The sequence below is a fragment of the Salmo salar genome, chromosome ssa10, assembly GCF_905237065.1.
Source record: "Salmo salar chromosome ssa10, Ssal_v3.1, whole genome shotgun sequence".
NCBI classification, from domain to species: domain Eukaryota; kingdom Metazoa; phylum Chordata; class Actinopteri; order Salmoniformes; family Salmonidae; genus Salmo; species Salmo salar.
Window position 1 is genome coordinate 47,781,294 of NC_059451.1, and position 17,364 is coordinate 47,798,657.

Here is a 17,364-nt window from a genome sequence, read left to right on the forward strand (position 1 = left end):
GGGGGGTCACGAGAAATTCTTGAGGAAAAAATGGGGTCCCCAGAAATTTGGGTGGAAAAAATGGGGTGCCCGCTGAACAAGTTAGAATACCAGTAGTATAGAGTATGTTGTATCTAAGGAGATATATCTCTACCACTGAGAGACACTGAGACAGACAGCTGCTCTATTTACAGACAGGTGCTGGTGCTCAAATACTCCTTGGCTCAGCAAAACAACCCAGACTACCCTCCTCTCCCTATCACCCTTTCCCTCCGTCTCTACCTCTCCTTCATTTTACCGACAGGCTACCCCTCTTCTCTCACTATCGTCCTCTCACTTCATCTCTCCCTTATCCCTTTATCTTTAGTCCAACTATCCACAGAGGGCACTTCATACTCTTCAAAAGCATGTCAGAGCCTGGCCTTCCCCACCAGGCATTCCTACGGGCTTTAACGCTGTTGTTAGGTGAGTCTACATGACAGAGGGAGGGTTAAGATGGGTTAGTATAAGACCAGCACCCTCAAGGCCTGAGGGCAGCTGTAGTCTGAAGAGTGAACAGCAGGAATCTATCTGAGGACCAGACTGGACAGTACAGGGGGGATTTATTACCTCTGTGTGAATATAGAGATCAACTGTACACTACTGTACACTACTAGTATCTGTCTGTGCAATGACATGGTAGTTTACTCACAAGGCCTTGTTCAGAATCTCCTGTTTCTCTGTGAGTTCCTGCTTCAAGCTCTCCACCTCCACTTTCAACTCAATGTTCTGGAACACACAGAGAGAAACACGTCAAATCACAAAACAACAATATATCATATAGAAACCATGAACTGTGCATATGTAATATATAATGAAACAAAAAATTGTGTAGCTGTTCAATTCTGTTAAGAGGCATGAATTGAGTCAGATTAGCTTCATAATACAGTATACAAAATGAATCTCCCAAAGTACACAACCCATATCTCAGTGATATGAGAGTGAAGCAGGTTTATTAATAGCATAGAGGGATATAACACATGCTAATTCCCTCCCCAGCCCCCCCATCCCTCCCCCAGCCCCCTAACTAACCCCCCATCCCTCCCCCAGCCCCCCATCCCTCCCCCAGTCCCCCATCCCTCCCCCAGCCCCCCATCCCTCCCCCAATCTAACTCCCTCCCCTCTCTTCCCCCTACTGCCCCCAGCCCACAGCAACAGGGACAGTTATAACCCCAGGTACTGGAGAAGGACAGTAACAGTGTGTTAATGGCTATGGGAATACTGGACTCAAGTGACTTGTTAGATACAGAGTATGATGTATAACTCATAACAAAGACATGTTCAATTGCTCACCTGTTACTCTGTAAACCTGTTACTCTGTAAACCTGTTACTCTGTAAACCGTATGAGCGTACTGACACATACACTGCATGTATGGACATTTACACCCACACACATAAGGAATGCACGCACGCAGACAAGCATAATAAACACACAAATCAAAAATCAAATTGTATTTGTCACATGCGCCGAATACAACAGGTGTAGACCTTAATGTGAAATGCTTACTTACAAGCCCTTAACCAACCGTCTCTGTTCTGTCAACATTACTGGACTACTGTCTCTGTTCTGTCAACATTACTGGACTACCGTCTCTGTTCTGTCAACATTACTGGACTACTGTCTCTGTTCTGTCAACATTACTGGACTACTGTCTCTGTTCTGTCAACATTACTGGACTACTGTCTCTGTTCTGTCAACATTACTGGACTACTGTCTCTGTTCTGTCAACATTACTGGACTACTGTCTCTGTTCTGTCAACATTACCGGACAACTGTCTCTGTTCTGTCAACATTACTGGACTACTGTCTCCCCGTCTGTCAACATTACTGGACTACTGTCTCTGTTCTGTCAACATTACTGGACTACTGTCTCTGTTCTGTCAACATTACTGGACTACTGTCTCCCCGTCTGTCAACATTACTGGACTACTGTCTCTGTTCTGTCAACATTACTGGACAACTGTCTCTGTTCTGTCAACATTACTGGACTACTGTCTCCCCGTCTGTCAACATTACTGGACTACTGTCTCTGTTCTGTCAACATTACTGGACTACTGTCTCCCCGTCTGTCAACATTACTGGACTACTGTCTCTGTTCTGTCAACATTACTGGACTACTGTCTCTGTTCTGTCAACATTACTGGACTACTGTCTCTGTTCTGTCAACATTACTGGACTACCGTCTCTGTTCTGTCAACATTACTGGACTACTGTCTCTGTTCTGTCAACATTACTGGACTACCGTCTCTGTTCTGTCAACATTACTGGACTACTGTCTCTGTTCTGTCAACATTACTGGACTACCGTCTCTGTTCTGTCAACATTACTGGACTACTGTCTCCCCGTCTGTCAACATTACTGGACTACTGTCTCTGTTCTGTCAACATTACTGGACTACTGTCTCTGTTCTGTCAACATTACTGGACTACCGTCTCTGTTCTGTCAACATTACTGGACTACTGTCTCTGTTCTGTCAACATTACTGGACTACTGTCTACTGTCAACATTATACTACTGTCAACATTATAAATCAGGAGGTGCACGAAGTGAACCGCACATACTTTGTAGCTATGGCATTTAGAAGGAGCAAAACAAATGTTACAATCATATGTTTTAATCTGATTTGATTCTGTTGGTATTGGTCATGGCTTGTCTGGACACAAAACATTGTTGTTCCTGTCGCTCTGTCGGTCCTTAATCGTTGCTCTGCACTTCATAGAAATAAGTCCCGGAATTACAAGGAGAACATTGATGTTATTGTTATAATATGATCATATTTTGATGATACTCACAATAACAATTATTTCTATACTTTGGATAACAACATGAAGGCACTTAACCGTTAGATGAGTTCTACTGGGGGAGCTGCTAGAGAGATGGTCTTTATGCTTCAAAGGGTAATATCAAAGTTGAATATTAATGAAGTAAACATCTAGTCAGCCAACACAGTACATTATCACCGACCCAGTGTTTTATTACAGCAGCTGTAGGTGTCTAGTAGCCTGGTCCCAGATCTGTTTGTGTTGTCTTGCCAACTCCTTTGCATTGATTTGATAATGACAGCAGTGGAGTTGGCAAGACAGCACAAACAGATCTGGGACCAGGCTAGGTGTCTAAGGCTGCAGTCAGAGAAGGTCACAGAGGTTGACACAGAAAGCTGATCTGCTAGTCTCACTGCAGCAGATATGCTACAGGCATATGATAAGGCATAAACTGTTCATAGAGTAAATGTCTGCATATCATATCCCTGATTTGACTGTAGCCTGCAGTAAGGTCAGAGGGGTGGATATAGAAAGCTGACATCTGTTTGAAACTCTGAGGTGTTCACTGGGGGGTCTCTGATTGGTGGCGTCGGAGGGATTTTCTCAAAAACTATTGGCTCCACTGCCCCCAGGCCAGACAGCAGCTGCTGGGGTATCACCTTTGCAACAACGACCGGTCTCGACCAGTTTTAACCACATCAGTCAAGTTGCCTGTCCAGTGGCCAGGTCTGTTTTTCAAAATAAATATACAGTATAACTTTGGGATCATGTGATCTAATGTAAGACATTCCACTGTTCACACTATTAATCATATTCCAGTTATTATTAACCTTTTACTGCAGTGGGCTAAATCAGGGTCACACAGAGTGTTTCTGGGTAGTCTTAAACAAATCTACTTTCAAACAAAAGTATACACCTCACACATGGTTATGGGCTTAAACAAAAGAAGAAGTGTGATATTTGAAATGTTGAAATGTATTACATTTTGAGTTCGCATCCCAATATTGCACTTTATAAACATCACAAAAGACTGAAATATAACAAAACTGTTTGACATAGAAACAGCACATTTCTGGCGAGTATTTTGAAATTACATTTATTAATTATGAAATTACAAAAAATACCCATGAGGCCACTAGAGGGCGATTTGGCCATTTGAAAGGGGTTTACTAATTATTTTTATATTAGCTCTTTATATTAGCTCTTGCTCTGGGTTTACTCTACTATCTCTGAGCTCAGATCAGTCTCTAAAGACAGGGCAGTGTAATTGACAGCTGCAGTTAACACTCAGAAACAGGTCTGTGACCTGTTAAAACAGGTAAAGTGATCATCACTGTCTGGGAGCTGCAGCATAAACAGTCAACAGGAAGAGGGCTGGAAACTACAGTATGTACTGTAAACAACCATAGGAGATACACTGGGCCATGATTACTGTATTCATTCATGAATTCATTCATTTGCATGACTTAGCATAACTTGTTCATTATCTGGAGCTAAATAAACATGTTGATGTATGATGAACCCAGACCACACAGCATAGACCTTCACACAAAACTCTCTCACCTTCTCTCTCTGTCACACACACACACACACACACATAGCGACACCGCATATGACATTGCAAAATAGCAACAAATGGCTATTCCCCCCATGAAGCTCCCATCCCCTGCCCATGCACCCCCCTCCTCTGTCCCTCGTGAGACTCACCCTCTTGTGGGACATCGTGGCTGCTTCTACCCCCTGTCCTCCACCCCTCAGTGCCCCAGTGAGACTCACCCTCTTGTGGGACATCGTGGCTGCTTCTACCCCCTGTCCTCCACCCCTCAGTGCCCCAGTGAGACTCACCCTCTTGTGGGACATCGTGGCTGCTTCTACCCCCTGTCCTCCACCCCTCAGTGCCCCAGTGAGACTCACCCTCTTGTGGACATCATGGCTGCTGTCCTCGTACTTCTGCTGGATCCTCTCCTCCAGGAAGTAGATCCTCAGCTTCAGACTGAAGTTCTCCTTCTTCAGGTCATTTAGGTGCTGTGAAATAGTACGGTAACCGCGGAAACTGTTAGACATGGTGACGGGTTTTTCACAGGGGGCAACAGAGCCCCCCATTCAGTCCCGCATCCTAACTAAAGCAACACTGAATAAAAACACAATAACATGAACAAAGAGAATTTCAAATCTATCAGTAGAACAGTCCTTACTGTCTAACTGTCAACAACTCTAACAGTCAACTATGAAGTGACAGTCAAACTCAGAGAGGAGAGCTATCCCATTTTCGACATGGAGGGGTGGGGGCTGGGGGTGTTAGAGGAGGGGGGGTGTTAGAGGGTTGTGTCTGAGTTTCTTTTTTTAACACTGGGAAGTTATTCCAGGAATCTGACACAGGCTGGAGAGAATGGCTCAGACAGACCACAGGCAGTGCTGTTCTGCTACTGTAGCTGATACAGACCACAGGCAGTGTTGTTCTGCTACTGTAGCTGATACAGACCACAGGCAGTGTTGTTCTGCTACTGTAGCTGATACAGACCACAGGCAGTGTTGTTCTGCTACTGTAGCTGATACAGACCACAGGCAGTGTTGTTCTGCTACTGTAGCTGATACAGACCACAGGCAGTGTTGTTCTGCTACTGTAGCTGATACAGACCACAGGCAGTGTTGTTCTGCTACTGTAGCTGATACAGACCACAGGCAGTGTTGTTCTGCTACTGTAGCTGATACAGACCACAGGGGGTGTTGTTCTGCTACTGTAGCTGATAGCGAACGCATACTGTATGTCACTACTTTTGTACAGTAGCCTCCCCTCCCCCCATCCACCCAGGAGTGGACTTAGTGATTTGGAGGCCATCCACCCAGAAGGGGACTTAGTGATTTGGAGGCCATCCACCCAGGAGTGGACTTAGTGATTTGGAGGCCATCCATCCAGGAGGGGACTTAGTGATTTGGAGGCCATCCATCCAGGAGTGGACTTAGTGATTTGGAGGCCATCCATCCAGGAGGGGACTTAGTGATTTGGAGGCCATCCATCCAGAAGGGGACTTAGTGATTTGGAGGCCATTCACCCAGGAGTGGACTTAGTGATTTGGAGGACCCAGGCAGAGGCCAGTCTGAGCCCCCCCCCTTATTCCCGCTGATTTTTTAATGATCTTTTATTAATGTGCCATGAACACAACCAGTCATGATGTTTTCATCTAATTGTCAAACAAATCACTTCAAAAAGTAGGTTACCTTGGCACGTTCATCCAAAATAATTCCAGTACCCGAACAGTGCACCGTGCACCCGCCAACTTTCTTTCAATTCGCAAGTGGCTGAAACTATCTCACCAGAGAAAGCATCCGAGCGAGCGAAACAGTGACCCTCTGTCTTACTATATGTAGCCCATGTATCTGATGCTGTTTGGCCAGAAACAGTATGACATATTATTTTTGGCCAGACAGCATCAGATACATTGGCTACACATACATGTCCTCTGCCTCAACGACGATGGCAGTATAATCACATCCACCAAAGTTAACCCACACTGGGCTAGGGATAAAAACTGCAGCCAATAACCCCCCAACCCTCCACCCCCAACCCTCCACCCCCAACCCTCCACCCCCCAACCCTCCACTCCCCAACCCTCCACCCCCAACCCTCCACCCCCCCAACCCTCTACCCCCCAACCCTCCACCCCATACCATACAAGCAGAAACTGCAAAACACCTAAACAAGTTGAACTGGAACCAGAAATGCTGAGACAACACTGTATATGTATATCTAGAGTGAAGCATATGAGATGTGAAGTCAACATTTGACCACAATGAAGTTACTAGACACTATCTGATCTGAAGGGGGTGCTATAGCACCACTCTCCTGCCCTGTTCACCTGAGTTAGTGGAAAAACTACACTCTGGACCCCGGAATGCTTCACTGATCCAAGGATATTTTTAGGAGCTATCACGCTCTGGCTGTCGCTGTGGAATTCCAGACTGGGAACTGGCGCTCACACGAGTAGCGCTCTCCTCTGGGCCGTGAGGGGTAGAAGGGTAGTGGAGGAGAAGGAAAGACACAAACAGATTGACACACGCACGCACACACACACACACACGCACACACACACACGCACACACACACACGCACACACACACACGCACGCACGTACACACACATACACACACACACACACACACCAATGAGATGGTGTATGAAAAGTATACCATACAAACAGTAAGCAAACAAGACTGCAATGGCTAGGCCAGGACAGCGACTGAGTGGCTGAGACGCAAACAGGTCAGAGAATGATCATCATGTGTGACAACACTGTATTCCATCATGTAGGATACAGCAGAGCTGTAGGGAGAGAACCCCAGTCCAGTCCACCCATTACAATCAATACAATATATTTCATCTGTCATAATGTATAGGCTATAGCAGAGCTGGAGAGAACACCAGAACACACTACAACCCAATTAGAGCTCATTCAGAAGAGATCATTAGATGTATTAGCAAACCAGCTGTATGTAAAATGAAACCATCCCTATTCTATCAATGTACTTTCCCATTCCGACATCTGCTCATCCCTTTCCCTTTCTGCTCATCCCTTTCCCTTTCTGCTCATCCCTTTTCCTTTCTGCTCATCCCATTCCGACATCTGCTCATCCCTTTCCCTTTCTGCTCATCCCTTTCCCTTTCTGCTCATCCCTTTCCCTTTCTGCTCATCCCTTTCCCTTTCTGCTCATCCCTTTCCCTTTCTGCTCATCCCTTTTCCTTTCTGCTCATCCCATTCCGACATCTGCTCATCCCTTTCCCTTTCTGCTCATCCCTTTCCCTTTCTGCTCATCCCTTTCCCTTTCTGCTCATCCCTTTCCCTTTCTGCTCATCCCATTTCCTTTCTGCTCATCCCTTTCCCTTTCTGCTCATCCCTTTCCCTTTCTGCTCATCCCTTTCCCTTTCTGCTCATCCCATTCCCTTTCTGCTCATCCCTTTCCCTTTCTGCTCATCCCTTTCCCTTTCTGCTCATCCCTTTCCCTTTCTGCTCATCCCTTTCCCTTTCTGCTCATTCCTTTCTGCTCATCCCTTTTCCTTTCTGCTCATCCCATTCCCTTTCTGCTCATCCCTTTCCCTTTCTGCTCATCCCTTTCCCTTTCTGCTCATCCCTTTCCCTTTCTGCTCATCCCATTCCCTTTCTGCTCATCCCATTCCCTTTCTGCTCATCCCATTCCCTTTCTGCTCATCCCTTTCCCTTTCTGCTCATCCCTTTTCCTTTCTGCTCATCCCATTCCCTTTCTGCTCATCCCTTTCCCTTTCTGCTCATCCCTTTTCCTTTCTGCTCATCCCATTCCCTTTCTGCTCATCCCTTTCCCTTTCTGCTCATCCCTTTCTGCTCATCCCTTTCCCTTTCTGCTCATCCCTTTTCCTTTCTGCTCATCCCATTCCGACATCTGCTCATCCCTTTCCCTTTCTGCTCATCCCTTTCCCTTTCTGCTCATCCCTTTCCCTTTCTGCTCATCCCTTTCCCTTTCTGCTCATCCCATTTCCTTTCTGCTCATCCCTCTCCCTTTCTGCTCATCCCTTTCCCTTTCTGCTCATCCCATTCCCTTTCTGCTCATCCCTTTCCCTTTCTGCTCATCCCATTCCCTTTCTGCTCATCCCTTTCCCTTTCTGCTCATCCCTTTCCCTTTCTGCTCATCCCTTTCCCTTTCTGCTCATTCCTTTCTGCTCATCCCTTTTCCTTTCTGCTCATCCCATTCCCTTTCTGCTCATCCCTTTCCCTTTCTGCTCATCCCTTTCCCTTTCTGCTCATCCCTTTCCCTTTCTGCTCATCCCATTCCCTTTCTGCTCATCCCATTCCCTTTCTGCTCATCCCTTTCCCTTTCTGCTCATCCCTTTTCCTTTCTGCTCATCCCATTCCCTTTCTGCTCATCCCTTTCCCTTTCTGCTCATCCCTTTTCCTTTCTGCTCATCCCATTCCCTTTCTGCTCATCCCTTTCCCTTTCTGCTCATCCCTTTCTGCTCATCCCTTTTCCTTTCTGCTCATCCCTTTCCCTTTCTGCTCATCCCTTTCCCTTTCTGCTCATTCCTTTCTGCTCATCCCTTTTCCTTTCTGCTCATCCCTTTCCCTTTCTGCTCATCCCTTTCCCTTTCTGCTCATCCCTTTCCCTTTCTGCTCATCCCTTTCCCTTTCTGCTCATCCCTTTCCCTTTCTGCTAGTGACAGTACTACATGAGATGGAGCGCATGCAGACATTTTCCAGAGTCCCGTACCAACTTTTAAATTGTACCCCACTGGTTTTTATTACTGGAGTGTATCTAACCGTCCATTATTACAATCAGACTGGATTAAAGCTGTGCAGCTAAATATGTGAGTAGTGAAAGGCTCCTATGTCACACCAGCCACATCTCATAGACATTTTCCAGCAGTGACTTCCCTCCCTTGTCAAGCAGAGCCGAGCCACGTCCCATTCCCAACCCCGCTACCCCCCTAATTTGCATTTCCCATAGACCGCTATTGTGTTTCCATGGTGACCCATGTCAATGGCAGTCATAACAGCTTACTAACCCCTTCCTCCATGTGTCAGAAGCAGTTTGGGGAACAGCAGTCAGAGAGGAGAGAGGAGAGAGGCAGTATTCCACCCGACATACGACATAGGAGAGAGGCGGGAGGCAGTATTCCACCCGACATAGGAGAGAGGCGGGAGGCAGTATTCCACCCGACATAGGGGAGAGGAGAGAGGCAGGAGGCAGTATTCCACCCGACATAGGAGAGAGGAGAGAGGAGAGAGGCGGGAGGCAGTATTCCACCCGACATAGGAAGAGAGGCGGGAGGCAGTATTCCACCCGACATAGGGGAGAGGAGAGAGGCAGGAGGCAGTGTCCACCCGACATAGGGGAGAGGAGAGAGGCAGGAGGCAGTATTCCACCCGACATAGGAGAGAGGAGAGAGGCGGGAGGCAGTATTCCACCCAATATAGGAGAGAGGCGTAGGCAGTATTCCACCCGACATAGGGGAGAGGAGAGAGGCAGGAGGCAGTGTCCACCCGACATAGGAGAGAGGCGGGAGGCAGTATTCCACCCGACATAGGGGAGCGGAGAGAGGCAGGAGGCAGTATTCCACCCGACATAGGAGAGAGGAGAGAGGCGGGAGGCAGTATTCTACCCGACATAGGAGAGAGGAGAGAGGCGGGAGGCAGTATTCCACCCGACATAGGAGAGAGGAGAGAGGCGGGAGGCAGTATTCCACCCGACATAGGGGAGAGGAGAGAGGCAGGAGGCAGTATTCCACCCGACATAGGAGAGAGGACAGAGGCGGGAGGCAGTATTCTACCCGACATAGGAGAGAGGAGAGAGGCGGGAGGCAGTATTCCACCCGACATAGGGGAGAGGAGAGAGGCAGGAGGCAGTATTCCACCCGACATAGGAGAGAGAAGAGAGGCGGGAGGTAGTATTCCACCCGACATAAGAGAGAGGAGAGAGGCGGGAGGCAGGAGGCAGTCTTCCACCTAACATAGGAGAGAGGAAAGAGGCACGAGGCAGTATTCCACCCGACATAGGAGAGAGGAGAGAGGCAGGAGGCAGTCTTGCACCCAACATAGGAGAGAGGAGAGAGGCAGGAGGCAGTATTCCACCCGACATAGGAGAGAGGAGAGAGGCAGGAAGCAGCCTTGCACCCAACATAGGAGAGAGGCGGGAGGCAGGAGGCAGGAGGCAGGAGGCAGTAATAAGAGGTAAATTATGCAGCTAGATAGTCTCCTGCCTCAGTCTCTGACAGGGCCTGGATCATAGGGCTGCCTCAGTAGCTGGCAGGGCCTGGACCATAGGGCCAACCGTGCCCAGGCAGGGCCTGGACCATAGGCCCAACAGGGCCCATACTCACTGCTACTCTACTCTTCACAGAAGAGACCTACATTAGGGTTACAATGCAGCTATGATATTTGCATATGGTTCTTTAATTAGAACGTTGTTTTCAAACTAAATGTGTAACAAGACACCAGAAAATAACCACAAGAAAACCTGTGAAGGAAGGAGAAGTAAAGGGGATCTTAGAGGAAGTACAGTTGTGTGGTGTGAGTTGAGTTGAGGACTGAATGGCTGTAAGGCAGCTCGCCATATAAAACTAGTGCTCGTTGAGTTAGTCCATGGAAAGGTGTCAGAACGTCCCTGTCAATAAGGCCAACACTGAGTAGAATGACACAACCACCTTAATGGGAAATAGAGTAGACCACACAATATACTGAGGTTAGAGATGCCTTTCACTCCAACTCCTCATCATTAAACGAGTTATACAGTCTGACAAGGACTTTTCCAAACTGCCAATATACTGTATCTGTAATAATATACATGGTCCTACTGTATTCACACTATAAATAAATAGTAAATAATAATAAATGATACATTAACAAATGGAAAAAGGCCATGTGTGCTATTGGTGGCATACTGTTAATTACATCAAGCAATGTTTAACAACCATGTAAAATACTCTCATTCTTTTTATGGGTCAGCGCTTCTGTTTATTTTACATTTTCCAATCTCATAATTATTACTGCTTACACCGCAAGTTCCATAATTATGCATATAAAAATTGGGCAGACAACCATAAAATTCCACTGTTTGGAGTCTATTTATAAGGAAAATAAATGAAGCAGAAAATGTTCAGTATCCAGGGAAACAAATGCCAAGGCAACCGTACTGACTTTTACTGCGATGCGATGTGATGTAATGTAAAGTCATGTGATGTAAAGTCATGTGATGTAAAGTCACGTACGAGTTTTATTAAAGTATGCTTGAATAGGTGCAGCACAGACAAGAGTCCCCAGATAACTTTGAATAGAGCTAATTAACTTAAAAGTGTGGCATACTAAATCATATATAACATTAAAAACAACAGTCCCTGCACTCTGAATCAGTAACACCAGGGCAACACAATGTGTGCAGATCTTTACGGGCTAAACGTAAATAAAATCCATTATTAATCCATGACCAGATAGAACAAACACTTCTTGGCTGCCTCCATCTGTCAGTCGACTTTTGTTGCCATGGTAACACGATGGAAGTCACAGAGAGGGTGATATCACTTTTACTTCTTCCCCTCTCTCATCAAGCAGCATGTCCCCTCCCTCTCTTCACCCTTCTCTTCATCTCTCCCCTCTCTCCATCCTTCTCTCTGTTTCTCTGTTAAATCCATCCCAGATGTGGTGGCAGAACATGGTGCCAGTGGTATGTGAGTGGAGGAGGGAGTAGTGTAATGGGGGGGTGGGGCCCTCTACCTCTGCCAGCTTCCCATCAGGGGTACGTACGCTGGTACTGAGGGAGGGAGAGGGGATGGTGGTGGAGGATCACTTTCCAGCCTGCCTGCCAACCCCCCACTGCACTCCAGCCCTTATGGTACATCACCCTCCCTGCTCCCAACCATGGCCAGAAAAACAGACCCAACACTGACTAACCTGCCCGTAAACCCTACCACACAACACCTATAGCTATCCAGAAACACACACACACACACACACACACACACACACACACACACACACACACACACACACACACACACACACACACACACACACACACACACACACACACACACACACACACACGCAAAATGCAGACACACACTTGACATTACTTTCCCACACACCCCTATGCCGTACCCCTGCCTCTCCACAGGCCTTCTCATACAGCCCACGCCCTTGCTGCCTGCCTGCTGCCTGTGCTCTACGGGGCCTGGACGAGGCCTGGACGGGGGCAGAACCCAGCAGTGCTGGAAAAGAGCGGGTCACACGCTAGGTCTTAGGGAGCCGTCGCCCCCGGCGTCAGTGTTTGGTTACAGGCGTCGCTGCGTTTCCATGGGTACTTACAGTACTTCTACGCCTGTTATTTTGGACTTAATGATGCCAAGTAAGAAGTAGACATAAAATTAAACTGGATTTATACAACAACAAAAAAGTAAGACACAAACACTTGGTATAGCTATGTGGTCAGACTAGGCCTGTAGTCTGTAGTTCATATGTCCAGAGACTGACTCTGGGTTAAAGAGGCTACTGGCTGCTCTGGGTTGAAGAGCCTACTGGCTGCTCTGGGTTAAAGAGGCTACTGGCTGCTCTGGGTTGAAGAGGCTACTGGCTGCTCTGGGTTGAAGAGGCTACTGGCTGCTCTGGGTTGAAGAGGCTACTGGCTGCTCTGGGTTGAAGAGGCTATTGACTGCTCTGTGTTAAAGAGGCTACTGGCTGCTCTGGGTTGAAGAGGCTATTGACTGCTCTGTGTTAAAGAGGCTACTGGCTGCTCTGGGTTGAAGAGGCTATTGACTGCTCTGTGTTAAAGAGGCTGCTCTGGGTTAAAGAGGTTGCTCTGGGTTAAAGAGGCTACTGGCTGCTCTGGGTTAAAGAGGCTATTGACTGCTCTGGGTTAAAGAGGCTATTGGCTGCTCTGGGTTAAAGAGGCTATTGGCTGCTTTGGGTTAACGAGGCTATTGGCTGCTCTGGGTTAAAGAGGCTATTGGCTGCTTTGGGTTAACGAGGCTATTGGCTGCTCTGGGTTAAAGAGGCTATTGGCTGCTCTGGGTTAAAGAGGCTATTGGCTGCTTTGGGTTAACGAGGCTATTGGCTGCTCTGGGTTAAAGAGGCTACTGGCTGCTCTGTGTTAAAGAGGCTATTGGCTGCTTTGGGTTAACGAGGCTATTGGCTGCTTTGGGTTAACGAGGCTATTGGCTGCTTTGGGTTAAAGAGGCTATTGGCTGCTTTGGCTTGCTGAAATTACTGCGCCTCTCTCAGTATTACACACACAGCTGATGTCATGTATTTTGTGGGGAAGAGAATAATACATAGTGTAAGTAATGCAGGGCAGCCTGGACTTACAGCGTCTTGTCTCCAGCTGCATACTGGTCTACTGGGTGTAATCAATGAGAGGAGATGTCCACCTCTCTGTCGACGCCACGTTAACCTCATGCTTTATATCAACCCCCCCCCCTTCCCCCCAGATACTGGAAGGTGTGTTCTCGCCAGGTGGAACTCAAACGCCCCAGACCGTACCATTTACTGGATGGGTGAGTTTATAAACTGGAACCGAATCCGGACTCTTGGAGCACTCTTTGGCCCGGGATCAGAAGCTCCAGCACCGGTCTTCCTAACCCAGACTGTCTGTGTTACCTGACCCCCGGAAGTGAGCCTTTCCCTGGGCAGACTGTGACGGATGGCCCCTGGCCTGGAGCTCTGGTCGATAGTGCAGAGTGTGATACTCCCAGAGAGGGCAGCAGGGCCCTGACTCAGGAGGCTCCTGGGGCTAACACTACTGCTGCTGCTGCTGTTTGGGCTGCTGGGTAGGGACTAGGGAGGAAAGGAACCCTGTCAGCTCAGCTCTGGGCCAATAGATCCTGCCTTTGTCCATTTGTCTTTATTTCTTGCGAATTTTGAAGGTAGATGTACACTAAAATTCTAAAGTTTAGGGTCACTTAGAAATGTCTTTTTTTTTTAAAGAAAAGCACATTGTTTGTCCCTTAAAATAACATCAAATTGATCATAAATACAGTGTAGAGATTGTTAGTGTTGTAAATGACTACTGTAGCTGGAAACAGCAGATATTTTATGGAATATCTACATAGGTGTACAGAGGCCCATTATCAGCAACCATTACTCCTGTGTTCCAATGGCACGTTGTGTCAGCTAATCCAAGCTTGTCATTTTAAAAGGCTAATTGATCATTAGAAAAACCAGAATAGAAAGAGGAGTGGGAAGCCCCGGTGCACAACTGAGCAAGAGGAAACAGACGCCTCATAAGTCCTCAACTGGCAGCTTCATTAAATAGTACCCACAAAACACCAGTCTCAACGTCAACAGTGAAGAGGTGACTCCGGGATGCTGGCCTTCTAGGCAGAGTTCCTCTGTCCAGTGTCTGTGTTCTTTTGCCCATCTTAATCTTTTCTTTTTATTGGCCAGTCTGAGATATGGCTTTTTCTTTGCAACTCTGCCTAGAAGGCCAGCATCCCGGAGTTGCCTCTTCACTGTTGATGTTAAGACTGGTGTTTTGCGGGTACTATTAAATGAAGCTGCCAGTTGAGGACTTGTGAGGCGTCTGTTTTTTCAATCTAGACACTCTAATGTACTTGACCTCTTGCTCAGTTGTGCACCGGGGCTTCCCACTCCTCTTTCTATTCTGGTTAGAGACAGTTTTGCGCTGTTCTGTGAAGGGAGTAGTACACAGCGTTGTGCGAGATCTTCAGTTTCTTGTCAATTTCTCGTACGGAATAGCCTTAATTTCTCAGAACAAGAATAGACTGACGAGTTTCATAAGAAAGTTCTTTGTTTCTGGCCATTTTGAGCCTGTAATCAAACCCACAAATGCTGATGCTCCTGATACACAACTAGTCTAAAGAAGGCCAGTTTTATTGCTTCTTTAATCAGAACAACAGTTTTTTTTGCAAAAGGTTTTTCTAATGATCAATTAGTCTTTTAAAATGATAAACTTGGATTAGCTAACACAACGTGCCATTGGAACACAGGAGTGATGGTTGCTGATAATGGGCCTCTGTACACCTATGTAGATATTCCATTAGAAATCAGCCGTTTCCAACTACAATAGTAATTTTGTCATGCCCTGACCTGAGAGAGACGTTTTCCTCTGTTTGGTTAGGTCAGGGTGTGATATGGGGTGGGCATTCTATGTCATATATTTCTTTGTTTTGGCCAGGTATGGTTTCCAATCAGAGGCAGCTGTCTATCGTTGTCTCTGATTGGGAATCATACTTAGGCAGCCCTTTTTCCCTCCTTCAGTTGTGGGATCTTGTTTTTGTACAGCTCAGTATAGCCTGCAGAACGTGATGGTCGTTTTCCGTTGTTTGTTGTTTTGATTTAGTGTTCTGAGTTATAATAAATATTGAACATGAGCACTTACCACGCTGCACCTTGGTCTCCTTCACCTTACGAAAACCGTCACAAATTTACAGCATTAACAATGTTTACACTGTATTTCTGATCAATCTGATGTTATTTTAATGGACAAAAAAATAGATTTTCTTTCAAAAACAAGGACATTCCAAAGTGACCCCAATCTTTTGAATGGTAGTGTACCTCTCAGAATTTGTCATTCTCAAAAAATTATTTGCTTGTCACACGATTAGATGAACAAAAGAGACAAAGAGAGGATGAGACAGATACTTGTGTGTATGTGCCTGTGTATGAGAGAGAAAGAGAGAGAGAAAGGACTTGTCTTGCCAACATGCACTTGTCTGGACACAGATCTGACATACCACACTCTTTCATACTACCCCCCAGCCACTCCTTTATTGCGTTCCCTCCATTCAGAGGTGTGATTGCTGTGAGTCAGCCAGACAGAAGGGGGGGGGTTAGGCTTAAAGCAGAGAATATTGGGGATTGGAGGGTTAGGGTTGGAAGTAAGGAGCGAGAGAGAAAAGAAGAGAGAGAAGAAAGAGAGAGAGGAGAGAGAGGGAAGAAAGAGAGAGAAAGAGAGTGAAGGAGAGAAAGAAAGAGAGAGAAGAAAGAGAGAGAGAATAAAGAGAGAGAGAGAGAGAGAGAAGAAAAAGAGTCTTGTTAACACCAGCTGGGGTTGAGGATCCAAGTGGAGGGGATATGGAGAGATGGGGAGGAGGAGATGGGGAGGCGGAGATGGGGAAGAGGAGATGGGAGGAGGAGATGGGGAAGGAGGAGATGGGGGAGGATGAGATGGGCGAGGAGGAGATGAGAGGAGGATATGGGGAGGAGGAGATGGGGAGGGGGAGATGGGGGAGGAGGTGATATGGGAGGAGGATATGGGAAGGAGGAGATGGGGGAGGAGGAGATAGGGAGGAGGAGATGGGGAAGGAGGAGATGGGGAAGGAGGAGATGGGGGGAGGAGAAGATGGGGAAGGAGGAGATGGGGGAGGAGAAGATGGGGAGGAGGAGATGGGAGGAGGAGATGGGGAGGAGGAGATTGGGAGGAGGAGATGGTGGAGGAGGAGATGGGGAGGTGGAGATGGGGGAGGAGGGAATAGAGGTGGAGAAGATGGGGGAGGAGGAGATGGGGAGGAGGAGATGGGGAGGAGAGATGGGGGAAGCGGAGATGGGGAGGAGGAGATGGGGAGGATATGGGGAGGAGGAGATGGAGAGGAGGAGATGGGGAGGTGGAGATGGGGAGGATATGGGGAAGGAAGAGATGGGGAAGGAGGAGATGGGGGAGGTGGAGATGGGGGGAGGAGATGGGGAGGAGGAGATGGGGAAGGAGGAGATGGGGGAGGATGTGGGGAGGAGGAGATGGGGAAGGAGGAGATGGGGAAGGGGGAGATGGGGAAGGGGGAGATGGGGAGGAGGAGATGGGGAAGGAGGAGATGGGGAAGGAGGAGATGGGGAGGAGGAGATGGGGAAGGAGGAGAGGGGGGAAGAGGAGATGGGGAAGAGGAGATGGGGAGGAGGAGATAGGGAGGAAGAAATAGAGGTGGAGAAGATGGGGGAGGAGGAGATGGGGGAGGAGGAGATAGAGGTGGAGAAGATGGGGTTAGGAGGAGATGGGGGAGGAGGAGATGGGGGAGAAGGCGCAGAGCGGGCGAGGGGGAAATATGACCTTCATCATATTCTCACATGCAGAACAGAAGGATCACATCAGTGTACTTAAGAAGATGTTAAAGACCA

General features: G+C 47.4%; 1 protein-coding gene across 2 annotated transcripts in view; it reads right to left on the reverse strand.

Annotated features, from left to right (window-relative positions):
* Positions 1-17,364, reverse strand: part of pde4dip (phosphodiesterase 4D interacting protein) — a 167,514-nt gene that overhangs the window by 89,408 nt on the left and 60,742 nt on the right. For both annotated transcript variants that reach the window (XM_045687856.1, XM_045687857.1), the window contains exons 4-5: positions 4,697-4,807; positions 671-747 (exon numbers count right to left, since the gene is read on the reverse strand). In XM_045687856.1, the coding sequence (XP_045543812.1) occupies positions 671-747; positions 4,697-4,807 (188 nt within the window). The remainder of the gene's footprint in view (positions 1-670; positions 748-4,696; positions 4,808-17,364) is intronic.